The following is a 25,643-nucleotide window of genomic DNA, read 5'->3' on the forward strand; positions in this document are numbered from 1 at the left end:
AGGAGCGAATACAAGTGAGGAGATCAAACCAAATACACACAGACATTCGGGACATCATCAAGGTAGCGTTTCAAGTCCATTGAAACAAAGTAGCGGCCACCCTGGGCGTCCATCTGAAAAGGAAATGGATCCCTTTTCTCGCTCTCCATCAAAATAAATGCTAGATGGACCAGTGACTTCCATGTAAGAAAAGCAAACCTGCGAAGCTCCCGGATGAAAACACGGGCACGGTGCTAACCTCATGAAGCCTTTCTGGGTCTCAAAGCAGGGGCTATGCTCCTTTCTAGGACCCCCGTGGTAAGTGCAGGAAGTGAAACATAGGTATGCTGTTCCTGTAGCAACCTTTAACAACATAACCATAATCCAATTAAGAAATACAGCCTTAAAAATGGAATATGAAAAGGAAAAGTATGTATGTGTTGGGCCTGTATAAAAGAAATAGAAGGATAATGAATTTAACTCCCATGTGAATAATTAGATTAAAGGTAATTAGATTAAGTGTTCCATTTTAATGGAAGAGGCCTTCCTCCGAATGGATTAAAATGCAACTAGTTACTGTTTACGAGAAATGCACTTTCAATATAAATACTACAGGGGCGCCTGGGTGGCTCAGTCAGTTAAGCGTCTGACTTCAGCTTGGGTCATGACCTTGCAGTTCGTGGGTTTAAGCCCCACGCTGGGCTCTGTGCTGACAGCTCGGAGCCTGAAGCCTGCTTCGGATTCTGTGTCTCCCCCTCTCTCTGCTCCTCCCCCGCTCATGCTCTCTCTCTCAAAGATAAACATTTACTTTAATTTTTTATTTTTTTAAATTCACATCCAAATTAATCAGCATATAGTGAAACAATGCTTTCAGGAGTGGATTCCTTAATGCCCCTGACCCATTTCGCCCATCCCTTCTCCCACAACCCCTCCAGTAACCCTCAGTTTGTTCTCCATATTTATGAGTCTCTTCTGTTTTGCCTTCCTCCCTGTTTTTATGTTATTTTTGTTTCCCTTCCCTTATGTTCATCTGTTTTGTCTCTTAAAGTCCTCATATGAGTGAAGTCATATGATTTTTATCTTTCTCTAATTTCACTTAGCATAATAAAATAAAAATTAAAAAAATTTTAATGTAAATACTATAGACAGGTTGAAAGTAATAATAACAATAACAATAATAATAACGGAAAAAGGTAGTCCATGCATACCTATGTATCATTAAGCCTAAGAAAGCTGAGGTGGCTGGCTGAATATCAGAGTGGACCTAAAAGAATTTCTACACAAGATACAGAGGAGATTTTGTAATGATAAAAGGATCTAAGCAGACACAACAAGGTGTAAAACCTACTGAGAGTTTCAACATACATGAAAAAAAAAAAAAACCCAGATGGAACAAAAGGGAGAAATAGACAAATTGACGACACTAGCTAAGGTCACACTACTCTCGCAGCAACCAACAGAAAGGACGAACAACAAGCCAGTGATCTTCTAGAAGATTCGATCGCACTGTCCACCAACTCTGCCATGTGCAAGAATACTGCTCCATCCAACAGCTGCAGAAAACGCTTTCCTTCCCACCCTGCTTGTGGAACACTGGCTGATACAGACCACGCGCAGGGGTACAAAACTCGTCTCAACTGATGTAAAGATCAAAACTGTAAACAATGTGTTATCTGATCACAAAAGGAAACTAGAAACTAAAAACAAAACGATACCTTCTCCGGTTCTCAAACAGATAGAAATTAAGCAATGCATTTCTACATAAGCCATGGGTCAAAGAATTAAATTACAGGGGGAAATGTAAAACATTTTTAGCTAAATGATAATACAAACATAGCCCTTAAAAATTTGTAATATGCAGCTAAAGATGTGCTTCCGGGGATATTTATATTTCTAGACGGTTCTGTGGGAAAAGAAGAAAGGTTTTGTGTCAGTAACCTAAGGATCTGCCACAAGAAGCTAACAAAACAGTAAAATCAAAAACAAAGTAGAAATACAAAAGGGTAGATAGAAGGCTGCCACAGAAGACAAAAGATAGGGGCGCCTGGGTGGCGCAGTCGGTTAAGCGTCCGACTTCAGCCAGGTCACGATCTCGCGGTCCGTGAGTTCAAGCCCCGCGTCGGGCTCTGGGCTGACAGCTCAGAGCCTGGAGCCTGTTTCCGATTCTGTGTCTCCCTCTCTCTCTGCCCCTCTCCCGTTCATGCTCTGTCTCTCTCTGTCCCAAAAATAAATAAACGTTGAAAAAAAAAAAAGAAGAAGACAAAAGATCTTTGAAACCAAAGTTGCTTGCAACACGGATAAAATTATTAAACCCTTAGCGAGGTCGAAGAAAAAGCGAAAGAAAACACGACTTAACCAATTTCAGGCATGAAAGAGACTGGCATTACTATAGAGAACAAGGGTGTTATAGTAAGAAAATACTATGAAAAACTGTATGCCAATAAATTGAGCTCAGATGACATGGACAGTTCTTTGGAAGACACAGATGATCCACCTGTCACAGAATGAGAAGTATCTGTTGGGTCCTGTATTTATTATGGAAACAGACTTCACCATGAATGCCCTCCTCCCAACACGCCCACACACCCGCACTCTCCAGGCCCAGAGGACCATGCCGATGGATGCTATCAGACATTTCAAAGGGACATGAAAATAATAATCCTACCTTCTTTCACAAACTACAGGAGGAAAGAAAACCTCCCTAACCCTTATTATAAGGCCAACATAACCCCTACACCAAAAGCAGACAAGAATACAATGAGAAAAATATTATAAACCAATATTCCCTGAACATAGCCTTAAAATCCTTAATAAAGTATTAGGAAATCACAGCCAATACTTTCTCTACACCTACACTCACACACACACACACACACACACACACACACACACACACAGGAAAAGAATGGGCAGCTCATTTGTGGACCTAAATTGTCCATATTCCCAGGACTATACCTAATTAGGCCACCCTGTTCTTATTTATTTAAAACTCTTCAGCCCACATGGATTTCACTATTCCTTTGATAACCTACTTCAATATTTCGCGGGCTTAGCTCTTAAGCTATTTCTACAAAAGACTGGTGGTGAACCACCAAGAGAAACATGCATTACAAAAATAAATAGGGCACAACCTTAAGAAATGTACTTTTAAAATTACTGTGAGTTTATCACCAGCGAACTTTGATGTTCTCAAACAGTTGTATATAAAACTGCCTTTACCCAAACCGCTGAAATCATCCAGTGTGCACATAAATAAAAGAATACCCAAGGTCAACGTAAGGAGACGATATGCAACAGAGTAAGATCAGCAAATTAGCCTGATGTGAGGCTTTAGGTTTTTTGTTGTTGCTGCTTTTACAGTTGCTGTGGTTACCCTCTGTTTCAGAGTCATTTTATCCTCCAATTGAATTTTCTCTTCAAATCAAAGGTTTAACATGGGGTAGGAGAGCATGAAAAGAGAAATGTGAATATACAGCTGAGATGATCTTCACGAGCTAGTCACTAGGTGCTAGCTAGAAAAAAACCCCAAACCCAACGCAGCACACAGTCATTCTCACCCACCCTTCGATCTGGCTGCTTTCCTAGGGGGTCACAGGAACAAGCTAAAGCAGTAGAGACCTCTTCTGAATTTTACTAACTGATCGGCTCATGTCTTCGTCTTCTGCCCAATACAGAAATAACATTCCAAGTCGAAGTTCATATAGTCTCCAGAGATATTTCTTTTGCACCAACTATTAGGACACATGGTCTTTTTTTTTTTTTTTTTTTAAGAGACAGAGCACAAACAGGGGAGGGGGAGGGGTAAGGGGAGGGGGAGAGGGAGACGCAGAATCCGAAGCGGGCTCCAGGCTCTGAGCTGTTAGCGCAGAGCCTGACGCGGGGCTCGAACCCACAGACCGTGAGATCATGGCCTAAGCCGGAGTCGGACGCTCAACTGACTGAGCCACCCGGGCACCCCAGGACACATGTTTTTTTTTAAAAAAGATTTTCCAATTGGGGCGCCTGGGTGGCGCAGTCGGTTAAGCGTCCGACTTCAGCCAGGTCACGATCTCGCGGTCCGGGAGTTCGAGCCCCGCGTCAGGCTCTGGGCTGACGGCTCAGAGCCTGGAGCCTGTTTCCGATTCTGTGTCTCCCTCTCTCTCTGCCCCTCCCCCGTTCATGCTCTGTCTCTCTCTGTCCCAAAAATAAATAAACGTTGAAAAAAAAATTAAAAAAATAAAAAAATAAAATAAAATAAAAAAAAGATTTTCCAAATGTGCTGATTCATTTACATGCAAAGTTGGGCGCAGACAAAAAGTCTAAGGAGAGGGTAGAGCTTTAGGGAACCACGTTTGCTGAAAAGAAAAAGCAGCACGTGAAGCGGGGCCGTTGGCTCCGTGTCAGTATTTACCGAGCAGCTGTGACACATTCGGCACGGGGGACAGTGGCGGGTAAGGTGGACGCGGTCTCTGTCACCCTGGAGCTTAAACACTGACCAGGAAGACAAACAGGTGACACAACGTGATGAGCCCTTGGAAGAAGTGGCACTTGGAGCACACTCGGCAGGGGCGTCGCCCCGACCGCAGGCGGGTGGCGAGGACCGAGGACCGGACATCCTGAGAAGCGATGTTACGGCTGGGTCCCACGGTGCGGAAAGAGCTGTCCGGCAGAGACGGACGGGCGTGGAAGGTCAGAGAACGAAAGGGCAGCAACACAGAACCACTTCCCTAAGGACACGCGGCTACCGATGCTGATGCCCAACATCTCTGCAAACAAGCTGCCAGCTGTCAAAGCCACACCAGATTTGAACGATGCTCATTACCATCTAATGACCGTGTCGCGGTCGACAGATGGTTAAGACGGCTCCCCGGACTCACATCCTGGTGCCAGCCCTCCCCTGGAGAGGGGCCTGACCAGGCCTACTTGCTTCTGACCAACAGAATATGGCAACACTTCCACGATTAGATTGCACAACCTGTGGCTTCTGTCTAGCGGTCTCTCTCTCTCGCCTTCTGAGCTTGCTGGTTTGGGCGACGCTAGTTTTCATGCCGGACAGGGAAAGGAGGGAGGCCTCCTGCCAAGGGCCAGCGAGGAACTGACCCCCTCTGTCCAATGGCTCTCGGGGAACCGAAGTCTGCCTGTAGCCATGTGAGCTTGGAGGCCGACGCTCTCCCAGGGCGACCTTCAGATGGGCGCCTGGCCCTTGAGTACGGCCTGTGACAGAAGCAGAAGCGGAGGGCCATGCTGTGTGCCCACGTTCCCGACCCACAGAAACTGTGAGGTCATAAACGCATGCGACTTGAAACCACTGACCTGTGGCCACTTATTATGCGGCAACAGGTAACTGATGCAGGTGCACCTATAGTTCAAATAATTTTTACAGCCATCGTGGATAAAAGTGATTAGGGTGAGTCCTACATTTGATTTGTGACAGAGAACAGAGGACAGATAATTATTTTTTTTTACGTTCATTTATTTTGCGAGAGAGCACGCGCAGGAGAGGGGCAGAGAGTTGGGGGGAGAGAGAGAATCCCAAGCAGGCTCCGCGCGGTCGGTGCAGAGCCCGACGTGGGGCTCGAACTTACAAACCGTGAGCTCATGACCTGAGCCAAAACCAAGAGCCAGACGCTTAACTGACTGAGCCATCCCGGAGCCCCAAGAACAGCTAAATATTAAACAGCAAGCTTCCCTGGCAGAGAAAACATATTTGGGCTGAGTCTACACATGTCCTTTTACTGCAGATATAAAGTGTCAAAAATGCCGGACCGAGAAAATGGGTCCCTAGCCCTATTTCCCTGCCAGTCCCTGAGGGTCAGGACCCACCCCAGGGGCAGTCCCCAGGATCGACACAGTGAACGTCTCAAGCATCACTCTACTTGGCGTCCTTCTGGAAAGATGAGCTGCTATCTCCTCAAACTCTGATCCCCCCGGGAGAGCTCTGAAGGGTTCCAAACCTGGAAGGGCACTTGGGAGTCATGGCTCTTTCCAGGGTGGCCACATAGTAAACCACCGTGGGCTCTGAAATCAACCATGTAGTATGGTTGGGGCTGAGCCTCCCAGGAGACAGAGGAGAGGCAAATCGCAGGCGCTCTGTGCTTCAGTCCCTTCCTCTGTAAAATGGAAATAATTAGAGCACACCCCTCCCAGGACTGTCGCGAGACTTCAATGAGAGAATTCCCATGAAGGGCTTAGCCCAGCAGGTGCTGAATGTTAGGCTCCGTGCCAGGGTCATCACAAGGGCTGGAATTAGCGTGTCAATTTCTTTATTGCCTATTTGGGCAGTATTTCCTGGGTATAATCTTCCTGTGCCACCTGCTAGCTGTGTGACCTTGTACAACTTGAACTTCCTGACCTTGGCTTTCATATGAGGAAAAGAGAGCGGTCAGAGTATCTCCTGCCCAGACCCATGGTGATACACAGAGGATGCGTATACGCTTTTGGCTCAGTGCTGGCACACGGAAGTTACAAAAGCAAATACGCCTCTGAGAAATTCCTTAATTCTGTCTGTCTTCAAAGGTAGAGCAAGGACCCTCAGGAAACAGGACTGCTGTCCAGGTACGCAGGTAAAAGTGGTCCCGTAATGTGTTGAACTAAGACTAAATGAACATATATATATATATTTTTTTTTTTAATTTTTTTTCAACGTTTATTTATTTTTGGGACAGAGAGAGAGCATGAACGGGGGAGGGGCAGAGAGAGAGGGAGACACAGAATCGGAAACAGGCTCCAGGCTCCGAGCCATCAGCCCAGAGCCTGACGCAGGGCTCGAACTCACAGACCGCGAGATCGTGACCTGGCTGAAGTCGGACGCTTAACCGACTGCGCCACCCAGGCGCCCCTATATATTTTTTTTTTTTTGAAAATTCATTTGCTTCTTTGCAACTCAACGGAAAAGGTAGCCAGAACCAACAGTTTAAGATGCAGGAGATAAACAGTCTTGGCAGTGAGGGAAAACATGTCTTTCCATTGACTGATTTTTCTTCTACAAATTGGGGCAATACCGGCCACATTCAGTCTTAGGGTGGAACATTTTTGTCAGAGTCTGGAATGTTCCAAGTTTTAGTGACTAGAAACGCAAGGATGCAGGGCCTCTAACTGGCTGTACTACTGCAATCACATAGTCGAATTGGTAATTAGCACAAAAGTTAAGAGCTTATGTGTACGCTTCACCCACAAAATGAGAAAGATTTCTATTTCTACAGAAACGCTACAAGCACCCACCCAAGCACCTTGATAAGCGTTTTGTATTTTGCCTTTATTTTCCTTGTAATTCCACTCTCAGTCCTCCTCCCCAACCCCCTTCTCCACAAGCCAGTGGAAGGTGAGGGCTGGGAACATCATGCCCCTGACCTGGGTCCCTGACATCACTCATGCTTCCTCCAGCTCTGTTGCTGAGCCTGCAGCATGTCCCATGCAGTGGAGAAAGAAACGGGGATGATCGTTTGGTTTGCTATAACCAAATGATATCTGACATTATTAGGACACTCTCAGACGGTCCTCGTTAGCAAAGAGATGCCCCGGCCCAAGACCGGGAAAAACAAAGACTGAACCGGTGCGCCTGGGTGGCTCAGTGCGTTAAGCATCCAAGTTGACTTCAGTTCAGGTCATGATCTCGTGTTCGTGGGTTTGAGCCCCCGTCGGACTCTGTGCTGATGGTGCAGAGCCTGCTTGGGATTCTGTCTCCCTCCATCTCTGCCCCTCCCCCACTTGCTCACGCTCGCTCTCTCCCTCTCAAAATAAATAAACATAGGGGCACCTGGGTGGCTCAGTCTGACCTCTGCTCAGTCATGACCTTGTGGTTCATGAGTTCCAGTCTGGCATTGGGCTCTGTGCTGACAGCTCAGAGCCTGGAGCCTGCTTCGGATTCTGTGTCTCCCTCTCTCTCTCTCTCTGCCCCTCCCCACTCCTGCTCTGTCTCTCTCTCAAAAAATAATAATAATAAATAAATAAAAATAAACTTAAAAAAAAAAGACTGAACCATGAGATTTAAGACTGGAGAAAAAGAAACAGAAGCATCCTGCCCTCCCAAACCTCTGCTGCCCCTGTGTTGACCTCTGGGATTAACCTGCACACACATCTTCCAACAGAGGGAGGGATGGGGGCGGGGGCCACAGAAGCTGAGCACTTTGTGCCTCCCAAGGCGCGACCCCAAACCTCCATTGCTGAACTGACAGTGGTACCCTGTGCCCCCCAATCTAGAAAAGAACTCAAGTCACAAAACTTTCTGCCCAACCTGCCCATAATCCGATGCTCACAACAACCCAGCAAGGTAGGCTGTGTCCTGATTCTCCCTGGACAAATCAGGAAACTGAGGTTCAGAAAGATTCCCTAGTTTCCCCAGGTCACATGGCTGTAAAGAGGCCAAGCCAGACCTGTGCAGTCCAAGTCCCAGGTCTGGCATGGCCCCGGATACCTGTCAATGTCATCACTGCAGTGCGAGAACACACAGCACCCTCAACGCACTAACCCCGCATGCAGGTGACATCAGGGGAGGGAAGTTAAGATCCCTCTTTACCTGATGGCATTTATGCCCATAAGAGGAGCAGAAGCGTCTATTAGGGATTTTTTTCATGCTACAAGACAGTTGTCTTGACTTGGCCTTTCAAACTCTGTCCTGTCTAGTCCCTCCTGCCACTCCTTTGAAACCACCTTTCCTACTCTGTCACCAATGCTGTGGCCCTCAGCTGTGCTAAGAAAGAAGGTTGAAAAGCACTTTTTCAGGGTGGGCAGAGATAAGGAAAAAGAGAGACGCTGAGCCACGTGTCAGGGTGACAGGAAGTTTCAGGAGGACACCTACTGCCGCTGAGTAAACTATATGCTCGAAGGAACCGACTCTCCCTGCTAAGAAACCGGAAGTAAAACTTCATGAATTGAGTACACTAAATCCAAATTTTAGTGACAAACCAGGCATCTGATTTCTCGAGCTAAATCAGTAGAGAAGTCATTCTGCATGGGATCACGTTATTCATTGCAAGAGTTACAAAGACACACAGATGAACGTTTCAATCACCGGCTTACCCCATTATACGATCCGCTCTCGATATGAGAACTTTAAAGTATGGAACAAATTCAATATACGCTCCTGGACGGCTCACATGAATGGAATTCTGTTGACACCTCTTCTGGCAGAGGAGCGGCTTCTGGGAGTGTATTCCGGCCTTGTTTCCCAGCTGTTCGCATTCTGCCTCAGCCAGAGGGAGACGGGAACAGCTGACGGCTTCACCCCCAAAGCTCAGCCTGGCCCCATCATTAGCACATCTCACCCCTGCAGCTGCCAAGGCAAAGACTAACATGCCAGCAGGAAAGCAGCTGACTTGCTTTTCTGACCAAGCTTTGGAGTCTTGGAAGCTGAGAAGCAGGGCGCCAGGTGGGCTCAACTCATTTTCTGCACATCTGTAGGATCCGCTCGCTCTGTGTGCCAGGAGGTGAGCAGCTGTGTCTGTTTTTCTCGCCGCATATCCCCAGTTCCTGGCACAAATCTGAGATCGCTGTAGGCAAATAAATGTGATGACTAAGAAAACCAAAGCCTCAACGTTGGGGATTCCCAGTTCTGAAAGCATGGTGGACTGAGCAGATTCAGAGAGAAAACTTTCTCACTACAAACACAAAACTGTGAAATAAAATGTGGCATGTCTGTAGTATAGACATATCTAAACTGGAATGAAAGGAAGGGAAATTGCCAGGATCCATAAATTAAAAAAAGAATTAAAAAAGAATACCCAGAGCATTCAAACACTGCCAACGCCATTGATGCCACGAAGACTCAGCAGATACAGGTCTTTAGTCTAGGACCTGTCAGGTTAAAGACAGGCAGTATGATTGCATACATAGGACATGGGGAACCAGAGCTGGGACTCCTGTGTAAAGCCAGGATCCTTCGGGACTGCTCTTCCCAAGTTCAAGGGCCTAGAAGAACTCTACCAAGTGCCCTAGGGAAACTACAAAGCGGCACGTCCACCCAGAGAACTCGTGAAGGTTAGGGGGTGTCCCAGGAAAAATCAAAATCTCAAGCCTTCACCGCATGGGTGTAAAAACCAAAAAGACAATCATCGTATGGTACACAATGCCCCAAATGAGAAATTAACATAAAAACTGAGCTCAGATGAGTGAAATCTTGAAATAGCCATCGTAAGTAAATAAACCAGTCCACTAGACCCTTCATAATCCCAGGTGCATTGGACTCTCATGGAAGCAATAGTAGTGGATGTGAAAGACTGAAAAGGAGCTCAAAATCTGAAATTGAAAGGCACTGGAAGAGATAACTCATGACAATACAGATTCAGCACCCTAAGACACAGAAATAATAGAATAATCTAAAAGGGAAGATGGATAAATAAATACGTGTTTATACTTTGTACATTTTATAAACACACACACACACACACACACCCCTAAAATCTCCATCTCTCCAAAACTTTTAAAGACACAGAATACACAGAAACCATAATAGCATAATAGAGATAATGAAAGGACATTATTGAGAAATTATCTGGCAATTAAAAAAAAAAACAAAATAAATCTATAAATGAAAAATTAAAGGCATTGGAAAATAAAAGTCAATCCATAGACAGTTTCAACAGTAATATAGACATTGCTTGAAAGAAAACTGGGAAATGAACTTTAGCCCTGGAAACATCACCCGGAGTATAAAGCAGAGCGATAGAAACAAAGAGAAATTAAAAGCAGTATGACTGAATAATAAGGTTCCATTACATATACTAGAAGTCCAAAGAAGGTAATGGAGAAAATAGAGACAAGGCAGTAATTGAAGAGACAATGGTGAAGAATTTTTAATAATTGACTGGATTCAAGACACACATCAAGGGCAGATATACACAAATTAAAAATAAATCTGTATCAAAAATCCTGATCATAAAAACTACAGAACCACAATACAGACAACCAACCAAACAAACAAAAAACCAAAGAACAATCTTAAGAGCAACCAGAGAAAACCTTAGTGCAAAGGAAAACAATCATTAAAGACTTCTCAACAGTAATAGAGACCAGGATACAATAGGTAATATCTGTTAAAGGACAATAACCATAACCTAGAATTCTATATGTAGCTAACATTCATGAAAAAGAGAAAAAAAAAACATTTTTCAGGCAAACACTCATGGATCTTCAATGAAACATTACTTTCATAAGAAGCAAACTAAATCTGGGAGGCAGAGGAACTCTTAACACTGGACTAATCAAAATAAGTCAGGACTATTAAAAAACAAACAGAAAGCCTACCACCACCCTATGACAGTTTTTGATAGTGTGTTTCAATATAGTAGAAAAAATGCTAGGTAAAAACCATCAGTGGGAGAAGAGATGAAAGGCGTTAAGCATTCTTAGCCTGTAGTACTATGTGAGAAAAGTCTAGAGTTATTGACCACCTTTACACTTTGGTACCTGAGGTGCAAATGTTAAAAATTTAACAGTACTACTAAAATTGTGGAAATGGAATATATAACCTCTAAATTAACGGAACCAAACAGAAGTAGGTGTAAATAACCCTTCAGTAATATAATATGATACAGGAAAAGAAAAGTATCTAAAAATAGCGATAGTAAATAGAAAAAAAATGGAGGAAGAGTTCAAAATTATCAAAGCTACAATAAATGTAAATGGATAAAATTACTTGGTTAATAGGCAGCAACTACAAAGTTTTAAAAATCCAGGCATATTTTGTTTATGATAGATACTTGTGAAATATAACATGGAAAATTTTAAAGTAAAGGGATAGGAAAAAATATATCAGAAAAATTTTAACCAAAAGAAAACTGATATAGTAATTTTCTCTTAGACAAATCTGAGGGTGTACACAGTGGAATGGACCAAAAAAAAAAAAAAACTAACCTCCAAAAGGAATAATGCAAAAATTGACAGAATTACAAGGAGAAAAAAAGAAAACTCATGATTCTATTGGAGTTTCAAAACCTTTCTTGAAAACAGAAATACTGAGCAAAAAAAAAAAAAACCTATTTGTCATAGTATGACTTGACATCAGTTAATAAGCTTAATTTAATTGACATTTCTAGAACCCTATACCCAATACATTATTTTCAAACACATATGTAATTTTTCCAGAAATTAACCATGCATGAGCTCATAAAGAAAACTTCAAATGGATGAGAATCGATAAGACACAGATGACTTTTTCTGACACTAGTGTGATAAAATCAGATAAATAACAAAGAAACTACCATTCCTCAAGCATTTGGAAAGTAAAAGACAAACACACCAATCAAAACATATGTCTAAATAACTTAGTAATTAAAAATGCAAAAAAACCCCATAATGCAAATTATAGACCATTTTGATAGGATGATAGCACAAAACTAAAAGCAAAATGTGTGCAGTGGCAAATGCAGCAATCAGAAGGAAAATTTTACCCTTTGTGAATACAACAGAAGAGACAGATGACTGAAAGTGGAAGAGCTAAACTTTCACAGAACAGTGTAAGTTCCAAGAAAGTAGAAGAAAGGGATGAGAATTTAATGAAATGGAAAAAAAGTAAATCCATAAAAGAAAAACACAACAAAGTTATTTAAGAAGGAGAAAATGCGAATAGCACTTCATCCATTGAGGAGATTAAACTGTGAAATTTCTCATAAAAAAAGCACCACACCCTGATATGAAGTGCCAACAACGTTCAAGGAAAAACTAACCTTGTATACCTAACCTCTCCTAGGAATTGAAAAAGAAGCAAGGAAGGCATGCTAATTCCCTTTCTAAGGCCAATGGCAAAGTTTTGAAATGAAAATTAAACATATTTACAGAAAGGAAAATTAGAGACTAAAGTTGGTTATGAACATTGCTCTATAAGGAGCTAAAGCCTTAAATAAAATATTAGTAAATAGAATCCAACACTGTATTTTAAAATGCATCCAAATCATAGAGGACTTATCCTAACCATTCAAGGATGGTTTAACAACATAAACTCTATTAATATAATGCATTACACTAACAATAGAGGAGAGGAGGGAGGAAAAATCAACAACACATAAACAAGTGATCAACAAATGCTGAGGAAAAGTTTGAATAAATTAAGCAACGATTTATGTATGTTAAAAGGAAAACATTGTAGCAAACTAGCAGTATAGGGAAATGTACTTAACCTGATAAAATCGTATCTAACAAAAATTCACAATAAATATATTAATGGTAAAAAGCTACAGTTACTTTCACTGAAGTTGAGAAAAAAAAAACCCAAGGACATTTGCAATCACCATGTTTGTTTATCATTGTAATGGGCAATGCTAGTCAATGAAAGAAGAAAAATAAAAGAGGTAGAATGCATAAGAACTGTAAAGAAAAAACAAAACTTACCATCATTTTCAGATAGTAGTTCTTTTAGAATTTTTATGAAATCAACTTACAAACTATTGGAATAAAAATCAAGCAAAGTCTCTGAATTCAAAACCAAAACACAAAAATCAGTAACATTAATTTATACTGAAAAGAAAACATCAATGAGAACTTTTCTGGTGAAGGGGGGAGGGGCAGAGAGAGAGGGAGAGAGAGAATCTTAAGCAGGCTCCACAACCAGTATGGCTCAATTTTACCACCTTGAGACCATGACCTGAGCCAAAATCAAAAGTCAGATGATCAACCAATTTAAGCCACACAGCAACCCATGAACTTTTTAAAAAGAAGTAATTCCACAAACAAAACAAGAATAGTCATAAGCTGGTATTTGTAGAAGCTAAATAATAGAATTAGACATGCGTGTGCTCACTATACCAGTCTGTCTACTTTTGTATGTGTTTAACATTTTTCATATCAAAAAGCTAAAACCTAAAAATAAAAATAGTGATACCATTCAGAATAACAAATCTATTATGTACCTCAAAATATATCTCACAAAGATATGCAAGAGCTTTAAAGAGAAATTAATTAAAACTTACTGAATAACATTAAAAAACACATGAATAAAGAAATGACCACATTCATGAAGTGAAGCTTTGATGTCATGAGGTAGCCAATTCTCCCTCAAATTAAGCTGTAAGTCCCCATAGGGTATTTTGCAGAACTTATCAAGAAGATTCTAAAGTTCATATGAAATATTAATGTTTCAAGAATAATCAAAATAATTTTAAAGTAGAGTAGGGAGAGGAGGAGGGGAAATTAATGTTTTCTGAGCACTTAGCAAGAGCTGTCCAAAGCACTTTCCATGTATTATCTCATTTACTCCTCTTCACACCCCTTTAAAAGTAGCACATGCTATTATTGTCAGCATTTCATAGAGGGAAAGACTGGGGGAAAAAAACTGCACAACTTGTGTGGGGTTTAGGGTGACCAATCTTCATGGTTTGCCCAGCACGAAGGGCTTCCTGCAACACAGGATTCTCAACGTGAAGACTGGGAAACTCCCGACAATACAGGATATTAACCACCTTTCCAAGGTCACAGGTCAGTAACTGGGTGACAGAACTGATATGTAAACACTGGTAAGATGACCTCTGTGTCTGTCCTCTATACACTCTATGCCAACCAACCTAAACACTTAGGACTGATTACAAAGTACAGAAAATTGAATCCAGGAGGATGCTGGAAATAGGATAAATAAATGTGCAACAGAACAAGGAACCCAGAAGCACATCTGTCTATACTTGGTATTTCACCAAAAGAGAGAAAGGATTCAGTAAATGTTAACTAGGATGATCAGTTATCTATATGGGAAAAAAACAGATGTTGGCTTCATACAATAAATAAAAAATAAAGTCAAGTTATACTAAAAGTGAACAGCAAAAAGTTAAAATTTAGAAGAACTTATTTTTAAATCTCTATAGGAGCTTAGTAAAGAGAAAAAGATTTACTGAACTCAACCTAGAAAAATGGGCAAATGATAAGAATAAACAATTCAAAGAAGAAACACAGAAAACAATATAAAAAGGCTCTCAGAGGGGTGCCTGGGTGGCTCAGAAGGTTAAGCGTCTGACTTAACCATGGCTCAGGTCATGATCTCGCAGTCCTTGAGTTTGAGCCCCGCGTCGGGCTCTGTGCTGACTGCTCAGAGCCTGGAGCCTGTTTCCGATTCTGTGTCTCCCTCTCTCTCTGACCCTCCCCCGTTCATGCTCTGTCTCTCTCTGTCTCAAAAATAAATAAACGTTAAAAAAAATTAAAAAAAAAAAAGACTCTCAGAGTCTCTAGTAACCAGGAAATTGACAATTAAAATAATGAGATATTTCACCTCCAGCTTAGCAACATTTAAAAGTCTGAAACTGCCACTTGCAAAACCATAGGTAACCAGAACTTTCTAACAAATAAGCATCTAAACTGGTACAACCAATTTAGAAAGTGACAGAGCAAAACATAGGAAAGTGGAAAATGGGCATACTCTACTACTCAATTCATTTGTAATAGAGTCCCTAGAGCTCATACCTATATAAGGAGATAGGTACAAGTATCTTGGCACCATTGCAATATCAAGAACTGGGAAAAACAGATATTTATCAACAGGAACGCACAATTTATGGCTCATTCAATTAAAAGGAATGAAGCAAGCGTATGTACCAACATGAATAAATCTTTAAAATATTGCTTTAAAAAAAGTAAGTTGCAGAAGCCTGCTGTATATAGTTGGGTACTGTTTATGTGATGTTTCAATATAAAAAGTGTGTGTGTGTGTGTGTGTGTGTGTGTGTGTGTGTGTGTATATAAAGTTTTCAGAGTAACAGTTGTTTCTGCAGAAGAAGGAAGAAGTGGATGGGTAGGGAGAACAGGGGACTGATATAAGTAGATCTTGAACATTTTACATCTTTAAATTTTCAAAATTCTGAAGCACATATAGTAAAACCTGTTGGGATGAGCCCTGGGTGTTGTATGGAAACCAATGTGACAATAAATTATATTTAATATAAAAAATTAATAAAATAAAATAAAATAAAATAAAATAAAATAAAATAAAATAAAATAAATAAGAAAAAACCTGGTTGATAAGAATATGGGTGTATAACTTACTCTGGAACCTTTTCTCAACTTTTGAAACATTTTACATTTTATAAGCGAATGGATGATGGGGACGAAAAGTCTTTTTCAATCATCTTTTTCATGATCACAACTTATACTGAAATTGGCTGAAAAAATGATTTCAGTTTAGAAATTTTACTTAGTAGGTCACACTTCTGGAATGCATCTATCCCATCAACCTGAGTACAGTTGCACTTTAAGATATAACACAGACTCTAAATTCTAATGCAGGATAGGCTCTCGCGAACACTACCAAAAAATCCAGGACTTAGAATCAAAAACAAAAAGCCAGAACCAGGTTCTCAGAGACTATTCAGATTCATGTGAACACAGAGTTCATGAGAAACGCTTAAATCCTATTCTGGCTTTAATTACAAACATAGCAAAACAGAAAACAAGGAATCTATTGGTCAAACTACAAGCCAGTGCTCACCGTACCCTGCTGAGCAACCTCAGTAGTTCTAAGAATGGATCCTCTGAACGGATGGGAGAAGCCAAAGCTTCCAGGAGCAGGTGAATGGATGGAAGGTCCAGGGTTGGTCCAATGAGACTGCCCAATTTTTTAAGTAGTTGTCTAGAGCCTGAGCTCTTAACGTAGCCTTGGGAGGACATAAAAGCTTAAAAGATGAAAGATATCAATATGACGCTGAATTATTCAGGTTCTCCATTCCATCATCTGTCAGCTGGAGGCCAGGCATACTGGACGTTAGATAAAGCACAAGGATGCAGAGTGAAAAATGAGCTGGAGGAAGTATGAAGACTGAAATGGCAGCCTGTTGGAGAGCATGACGTTCGATCCAGTTCAAATAAAGTTGATTTGAACTGCATTACCATTCTGCTTAAAACTAAGCTAAATTGCAATCTCATTGCTATAGATGTTATTATTATTCCAAAGACAGAGTACGTAGACTACCAAACGTTCGCCAGGGCTAGGGGAAGACCTCGTCTCCATCACGACACAGCCTAGAGACTGCCCTTGCACCCGCAACTTCGCAGATACTCACCATCGGAAGCCACGGTCTCCTTCTCTGCCGAGTGAGGGTAGCAGCAGGGACGACTGAGAGATTCTCACACGAGAAGGGTATGAGATGGGACACGTAAAGATCTTAGAACCGCTCCCGGCACCAAAGCCCTCAATAAATGCCTTTTTAGGCAACTACGTGCTGGTATAAAAACTTCTGGTTTAATAAAATACTAAATAAACACAGAAAGACATAGCTGCTAAAAATGCACGGTAACGATTTCTTGAAACGTTCGGTCCAGATTATATCAACTTCACTTTCGCAATCCCAGGGAGCTGATAATTGAAGAATTGTACATACTACAGAGTTGTCTAAAACAGCTCCCAGTGGGGACACGGCTAAAGGGCTACAGGGCTAGCCATGTGGTACGGAAGAAACATCTGAAAATGTTTCTCATACCTGTCTTTGTAAATCATAGACGCTGCAGGAACAGTTCAGCTTAAAAAGGCTTCTGGAATACAAAACAAAAAATTTGTTTTGCAGTTGTAATGAGTTCATTACAGCATCATCCACACCCGGAAGAAATCTGTTTAGCATCTTTACATGATGCAGTTGCATTGCTTGAAAAAAAAAAAAAAATCTTCAGTTTCTACAGCTGTAACATCTACCTAATTAGGTATATACTGACTTCAAGCATTTGTAGACTTTAAAAAGAAAGTTTTAAAACATTTAAAAATGGATGTAATTTTTGTTTCCACAGGGAAGGAACAGAAAGAGCCAAATGACAGTTAAGAGAAAGAAAGCGTGTCTATATGTAGGGTGCGGTAACAGAACCCATGGATGTACATGGCAAACCCACAGGTGTTTATCTGCACTCTCTCCAAAACCCCACAATAAGGAATAATAATACCAGTAATTTAAAAAAAACAATGCATTGGAGACAACAGGTAAGAGAGAGCAACAAAGCTTTGGAAGATGGAAGAGGATAGATGAGTGGTTCTCTACTTGGCAGAGAAGAGAAGGTGGGAAGCCAGCTGCTTAGAGAGGAGGGAAGCCACTGAGAAGGTGAGATGGATGAGAAAAACCTGTAAGTGCTTGGGAACAGGAGTCATGGGCACCTCTGACAGCCAATACAGGCTGGGCTGAAATACTGTCCAAGGAAAGAGCCCCAGATCCCTTGAGAAGCCGCCGTGGGGAAGGGACGGCCCCTTCCTCTCTGATAGGTGAGGAGATGTATCTTCTGGAGACACCGAAGCAGGGAAGTTCTGTGCTCAATGACCCCAGGCATAGCTGAGGGAGGGAGGGGAAGCAAGGTGTCAAACTGAAAACAAAAGAGTTAAAAAAAAAAAAAAGCAAATCACACTTAAACACCTTAACCCTATCCCCCTTGCTCAGTTCACAGACCCTCTAATCAGGCTTCAATCTCCTCAACAGGAGGGTGCATGGTTCTCCTTCGGAGAAACGGACCAGCCTAAGAAAGAAGCATAGTCAGGGATGTGTGAAGGTCCCTGCAATAAAGTTGTGCTTTGGAAGCATGCAGAACTGTCAATCAGCCTCTTAGTGTCTCATTATGAAATGGAAACAACCAAAACTCAGACATTTGAAGAAAGTCAGAGACTGTAACAAATGGGGGTGGGGAAGAATCTCAGAGCTAATGAGGAGAATGAAGTGAGCAAAAGAATGCTCAAAAAATAAAAATTAATACACTCCAAGAGTTTGCCGAAATCTTACATATTTTACAAAATAAAAAGGGACAGAGCACGAAATAACTTGAATAGCGAGGTAAAGAAACTCTCCCAGAAAGCAGAACACAAATGCAGAGATGAAAAATAAATAACAAAATTACAGAATGTTTTTGGGAGGTTGGGAGAGCCAGCTGATAGCAGTTTCATTAAAAGCATGACAAAAACCAGTGATGAAGAAAATAATTGAAGAACACAAGGAAGTCGACTAGAATTTTATAGCTTGAGTGTTCAAACTGAAAGGGTATACAGAGTCCCCAGCACAATTGCTGATAAGAACTTAGTTAAAGCAAGTCACCATGAAATGTAATAATACTAGGGATAAAAACGATGGTAATAGGTTCCAGGAAAAAAAAAAGTCTACATTTAAAGGATCAACAGAGTGCCATCAAATTCTCAAGCAGCAATGGGCACACAGACAATTAAGATCTGTCTTGTAAAATACCGAGGAAAGAGGATTTTCATCTTGGAATTTTATACCTAAACCAACTAGCAGTCAAGGGTGGAATATACGTACATATTTGTACACAAGGTATGGCAGGCACACATTTCAACCTTCTTTCTTATTCACATGTTTGCGATACCAATGTGTACAGATAAAAATACGTACTTACCTATTTTCCCAGGCAGTAAGCCATGGCCCTGTGTCCTACATCGACAAGAGAAAATCTGCTACGAAGGCGTCTGAAAGTATCCTTATTTTCCTGATAAAAGAGACTTGGCTGGCTCTGCTTTTTCCCTCTTCTGCCCTATCACTGCCTAGAATTCAGATATAATATAAGAGGTAGAGCAGCTATCATGAGACCATGAAGCAGGAAAGGCAAAAATCAACATGTAAGGATGCCAGTGACAAACAAAAGTAAAAGCTTGGGTCACCGGTAGTCTCGCAGACCCACTGTGCCAGCTACTACACTGCTTACTTCAAAAGTGTGTATCATATAAAGAAAAAAAAAACTAAAGAAAAAAAATTCTGTAGTCAGGTTTTCCGTTATTTCATGCCGAAAATATTCCTAACAAGTTATCAAATGGTTTTGCCTCCCACACACCCTTCCTCAGAAAGTTACTGGAAGGTGTGCTCCACAAAAATAAGGAATAGATTAAGAAAGACGAAGTTATGGTGCTCATAAAACAGGTGATCCAACAGAGGAAGGGTGCAGAAAGAAATGAAAGTATCTTAGTATTACGGGTAGTCTTGCGACACCAGCCGCACTGTAGGCTTAAAAGTAACCAGTTCATATTGGAACAAAAGAATAAAGGGCTCCAGGAGAGAGAACATCAAATAAAAATAAAGAATGGATAGGGTACCTGTACCATCTTGTTGCAAGAAATTTAATAGTTCTTCCAGAAAGTTTGGGAGGTAGAGGTTGGTACACCAGAAATAAAGCAAAAGAACAGGTTTGGGTTTTTTTTTTTGTTTTTTTTCAAAAAAGCAATTATTAACTCTAGGAAAAACAAAAAGTTGCAAGAGGTATGAAATGCAGTCATAGGACACCGCGTGGCTCAACTGTGAACAGTATTTGCAAAACCTTCAGAGTGCAAATGCTGAATTTTGTTTTTAAAAAAAAAAATTATGGCAACACTATACTGGAAAGTTGGAAAGAAGGGATGCCAGTGTGGCTGGAATAGAAAGAGTAAGGGGGGAATGGGGGTATGGTAAGAAAGGATATCATAGAGGAAAACAGGGATTAGGTTATCCAGAGGTTCGAATTTTCTTTGCTAAGAGCTGTAGAAAGCCACTGGAGAGTTTTAAACAGGAAACCAGCATGATCCAACTCATGATTGAAAATGATGACTTTGGCTGTAGCACTGGGAAGAATACACTGTGCAGGGGCAGGAAGGAGAGCCAGCAGACCCGTCAGGAGGCTACTCTAGCAGGGATAAGAGGCTCCTGCAGAAGACAGAGAAGAAGAAAAGGAGGGCTGGGTTGCGGAAAGCACACCTAGAAAGCGAGGGCAGAGGGTAGACGGAAATACATGTTGGAGGTCGGTGGATTTTAGGGAGAGAGGGATGGCTTTCTATGTGTTAGTGTGAGACATCTGGAAAAGGCAGAAGGTGTTATCACTGAGTCTGGAAGAGTGGGGGACGAGTGGATTCAGGAGTTGGGGGTCTGGGGTCTAGGGTTCTGTGTTGGACGTGTTGGGGGCTAAGATGCCACTAAACAGCACCCAATAGGCAACTCTTCGGGGGCATGGGGTCCACACACAGGGAGACAGCCCCCAGGATATACTCTGCCTTCAACAAGCAGTAATTTCTCCTTTTCTCTTGCCAACGCAAATGAATGTTTTATTACATGCTTGGATTTTTAAGCAACCTCAGTGCTATGATTTGGGGCACGGATTGATTTAAGAATTGATACTGAGAATCCAAAGATAAACAAGCAGTGAACCCTGGGATATCACAACATATAACCCATTCAAAATGTTTAGGTCTAACTGGTTTTCTATCTGAGACATCTCTATCCCAAGGAAAAATCCCGTATTTGTCTCTAACAAGCCGGCCGTCAGAAAATAATAAAAGTCCCCCATTTCGCGAAATAATTTCCCATTGTTATTTGATTTAGTAAACATTGTCTTCTAAAAAAATGTAATATTATGCACGCTCAGTGGATTTCTGTCTATGCGTATAGAGCATATGCAAGTTAAAGACCACCTCGGGCACACTTTGAGATTCTGTAGGAGTTTTAAAAAGTTCTTTCCCAATAAACATTCAAAGGGACCAATTTGTACAAAAGTCTTTCAAAAACGCTTTTGACTACCATGATTTTGATCTGCAGGTCATAGAGCTCCTTCAACAGTCGGCAGAATTCTGCCTTGGCTTCCACACTGCTTTGTGCAATCCTTCGATTTAATCATTACTTCCCAGATTGGTCTTCATTACTGTGTGGATTTTAACGAGAGCTGGGTTTTAGCCACATTATAGTAGACGTGGTGGGGGTGGAGGATAGCAGTGGCAACTGCAAAATAAAACGTACCATAAAGTGGTAACGGCTCATGATTGAGGCCAGTTGTTGAAAAATAAATGCCTGTTACAGTAGAGAACCATAGACACGGAGACTTGGAGGCCAAGGCAAGTCTTTCATTGGTAGGCCGACAGCGCCTCTAGCGGCAGAAAGACCAGGGTGGCGGCGTCCAGGGGAAGCTTCCGAATTTGTAACAAGGCACCTGCTGGGTGAGCCCTCATTAGGCAAAAACAAGGGACTCACAGGTGCCCCGCGTTAAGGGGATGCGACTCGAGGACACGCAGGCCTATGAAACAGCCATAATGCCTACGTCTCGGTTTAACTTCGAAGTGAGTTGTCACTTTACACAGGTTGATTGAAGGATTATTTACAGCCCAGAAAGTCATGGAGTGGCGGGAGGAGGAAACATTCTGCTAAAGTTTGGCCGCCACCGACAACTAAGGGAGCGATCCGGAATAAAAAAGAAGGAAAGGAAACTACAGAAGTAGGTGAAGAGGCAATTTAAAAAAAAAAAAAAAAAAAGAACGCTGTGGCACGCAGCACACCTGCGGAGAAGGGAATGGCTCACCTGTGTGGTTACTGCCACCCTCTAAGTTTAGGGGGGGCAGGGCTGGAAAGGAACACCCCCCCCCAAGTTTAGGGGGGGCAGGGCTGGAAAGGAAACTTCACGGAGGGTTGACCCAGAACCTGGGAAGGGTGGGGAGTGGATTCGGTAAAGGAAGAGGGTCCGTAAGAGGACGCGACACATGCACATCATCCCCAGCGACACGTGTAACTGTCAAGACCCACACCTTGGCAAATGACACCCGAAAGAGGAGGGAGGGGAGCGGGCAGCGGCCCCGAGGCTGTGCCGTCCGGGCTAAGCGCTGGCGTCTTCCGGGCCCCGAGCCAAGTGCTCCCTCCCCCCCCGCCCCAACCTCCCGGGAATTGGCACCTCGGGCGGCGCGGGGGGGGGGGTCCCCTCCGCGCCGGGAGCCGGAGCCCCGGGGCTCTGCACAAGCGCCCCCGCGCGCCGCCCGGCCGCCAGGCGTCCCACCCCCCCGAACCCCAGTGCCGCGCGAGGTACCCTCCGGGGGCGGGGGCGATCCCCAGCCCGCGGAGGGGAGCGGAGGGCGGGAGCGGAGGGCCGGGGCCCGGCAGGGGGCCGCCCGGGCTCGGCGACTTACCTCGGGCCGCGGGGGGCGCCAGCAGAGCCCCGGCCAGGGCGAGCAGGAGGGCGCGGGCGGGGGGCGCGGGCGGCGGGCGCGCTGCCATGGTCGCCGGCCTTCGGTGCAGCAGCTCTCGGGGCCCGGCGGCGAGCGCTGCACCATCCCACGCGGGCGCCGAGCGGGGACCCGGGCGGCGCGACCCGAGGGACTTCCTGCCGCCGGGAGTCAGCGCCGGAGCCCTCGCGCAGCGCCCGCGCCGCCGAGGAGCCGGTCTAGGCTTTCATTTTTTTTTTTTTTTTCTGAAAGTTTTGCCCCCCCCACCCTCGGTGTGTGCGTGTGTGCGCGCGCGCGCGCTGCGCTGGCACGAGTCAGCCTTGACCGTTGCAGTGAGTGAGCAAACTGTCCGAGTTGGCCCGGGGACGAGGAAGGTCGTTAGGGAGAGGAGGCCGGCCTGTGAAATGGACCCGCGGCCAACAGTCACCGTTCTCATTACCTCGGAACAAATTATCGTCTCCCCCGCACCCCCGCCCGCCGGCGGCGTCCCGCGGGTCCTAGAGACCGCTCAGCGCCCCCCCCCCACCCCCCCCACCCCACGCCGGGGTCCCGCCCAGAGCCCGCGCTCGCCCACCCCCGGGGGCGGCTCGGGGCCCGGCGCCTCGCGGGCCGCGCGCCCCGGCGGCACAGACGTGGCTCGGTGGCGGCGCGGGCGCCCGGAGCGCACACGTCCCCGCCCCGGGATGATGTGGCCGCGGGGCCCCGGGCGCCCGGCTGCCAAGAGCACACGCGGCTGCACGGTCCAGCTTTCCAGTCTGAGGCTGGAAATGATGACTCCGCCGCTCGCTTCCCGGCTCGCCGGGAACCCGCGGACCGCCGGTAGCAGGTCTGAAAGGCTGTCTGTCCCGCGCCCGGACGGGCGTCCCCCGGGCCTGTCCCCTAGACCCCCACGCGGACACCTCGTGCCTGGGAAAGTCATCTCGGACTCGTGGGCGCGCCACGTCTGGGCAAACATTATTACGCTTTGGGTGTATCGCTTTAGGTTTTATGTTGATAGAGGTTGGCTCCCGTGTCTTTTCCTACGGCATGGACCCAGAAAAGGGGGCACTGTGTCGTCTCCCAAACTTTCCTGGGCGTGAGAAGCCTCTGGGTTTGTCTCTTAGAAATGCAGATTCCCCGGCGCCCTTCCATGCCTTTGGCACGAGACTCTCTGGGCCGCAGGAGAGCGCCTGGGGCCCGCGTGCCAAACACCGGTGAAGTCAATGGACGGCCTTACCTCGGGTCCTGGTTCTTGGCGGCCTCACCCCTTCCGCCAGAGAGACGCACAGAGCCTTGATGTCCCTTTTGGTGACCCGGCGTGTTGCCCTCTCAGAGAGGGTGGGGATCCACCTGCGGTGAGCTACACTCGCTGAAGGAGCCGGTGTAGCAAGCATGGTTGCCACCGCTAGGAGAATTCTGTCCTGTGACTCCCCACCAATGCCTGACAGTGTCCGCGTTCCAAGAGGCCTGTGGCTCATGTTGGAGGAAACTCCCTTGACCCTCTTTTGCTACGGGGAAAAGAGGGTGACGGGAGTCTCGCAGCGTTCTCCAGAACCAGGTCAACCCTCTCAACAAAGTACAGGCCTTTTTAAAAAAAACTGAAAGGGAGCGGCAAGGGCCCCTTCTCTGCCCCCGGGGATGGCTCAACGCTCCACCTGGAAACAAGGCCCCTGTGGAAGCCCCAGTTGAAATCCAGCTCCCTTTACTGCTTATCCCTCTGCAGAACCTCTCTGTTCATTCATTCGCTCAAAACGCAATTGGCAACGCTGTGTTAGGGACCTGGGAAGCCAAACTAGTGAGAAATGCCTTTTGCCTTCAAAGACTTTTCTGACTGGTAGGACAAACGGATAACTCGGGACTGTTGAACAGTGTTGACTGGTTACTTAACCTATTTTAACCATCACTGGGTTGTTTGTGAACTACTCCGTTATTTACAGATGCACTTGATGTGATCACAGTATTGTGCGAACGTAATGCGGCCATTCAATTTAAAGTCCCGAATCTATGGAGGAGGAAACTGTCGTGTGTAAAGGTTAAGTGACTTCCGCATGGTCACAGGGCAAGAGGTGGGTCAGAGCCCACACCAGATCTGTTGGCGAATATAACCTGTGGCTTTAACTCTGACTCCTAAGCTTTGGGCTCAGCATCTGTTAAGTGAAAGTAAAGTACAAATCTCCCAGGTGATAGTGAGCACTAAATAAGCTAATAACAGTGCTTCCCTCGCCCATGGGATTCCTGGTGTTTGTTAAGATTTCAAATCCCCTGGTATTTGCACGGGACATTGTTATTTGGAAGGTCTGGGAAGTTTTCTCAAGTACTCAAGTGGTTCTGAGTTCCCAGAACTTTCAGAAAACGCTGTGTAAGAGAATTAAAAATTGATTCCTTTGAAGTCAGTGGGACAGCCTAGTTTTAGGATGAGTCCAGCTGCTGGCCTCTCGAATCTTTCTGACTGGGCAAATTTTTTATTTATAACGGACCTCATCTGTGCTCTGCACTGGGCTAGGGGCTTTTTTCTCTTCTCATGATTCATTTCTTTTTTGTTCTTTTATATTCAGCTGTTACTCTTGACTGTAGAAATCCTGTGTGTGTGTGTGTGTGTGTGTGTGTGTGTGTGTGTGTGTGTTTTAACCTGGAAGTTGCAAAACTCTTTCCAAAGGGCTAAGTGTACCCCCAAGACTGTCCTTGCTTTGTTTTTGACTCAATGAAAGAAAACAGCCAATGCGGGGGGCGGGGGGGGGGGAGAAAGACAGGAAGGAAAATCCTAGCCACAGCCCTGGTTTCTTAACCATTTAATTTCCCACGTCTGTGAAGCAAGGAGTCTGGACTGACACTCTATCCATAAAGACTCCGTGCCCGTCCATAACAGCCAGCTAGG

At 44.3% G+C, this 25,643-nt stretch overlaps 1 protein-coding gene across 3 annotated transcripts in view; it reads right to left on the bottom strand.

The window, feature by feature from the left end:
• ADAM12 (ADAM metallopeptidase domain 12) overlaps positions 1-23,351 on the bottom strand; it is a 350,864-nt gene extending 327,513 nt beyond the window's left edge. For 2 of the 3 annotated variants that reach the window (XR_006299872.1, XM_043597828.1), the window contains exon 1: positions 22,754-23,274. Coding sequence is in view for 2 of the 3 variants with exons in the window: in XM_043597828.1 (XP_043453763.1) it covers positions 22,754-22,841 (88 nt within the window). In the remaining variant the exon portion in view is untranslated. Of the gene's footprint in view, positions 1-22,753 lie in introns of all 3 variants that reach the window. The other variant, XM_043597829.1, reaches the window with a different exon arrangement.
• Between the last annotated feature and the right edge of the window lie 2,292 nt (positions 23,352-25,643).

Source organism: Prionailurus bengalensis, chromosome D2 (genome assembly GCF_016509475.1).
Source record: "Prionailurus bengalensis isolate Pbe53 chromosome D2, Fcat_Pben_1.1_paternal_pri, whole genome shotgun sequence".
Classification (NCBI taxonomy): domain Eukaryota; kingdom Metazoa; phylum Chordata; class Mammalia; order Carnivora; family Felidae; genus Prionailurus; species Prionailurus bengalensis.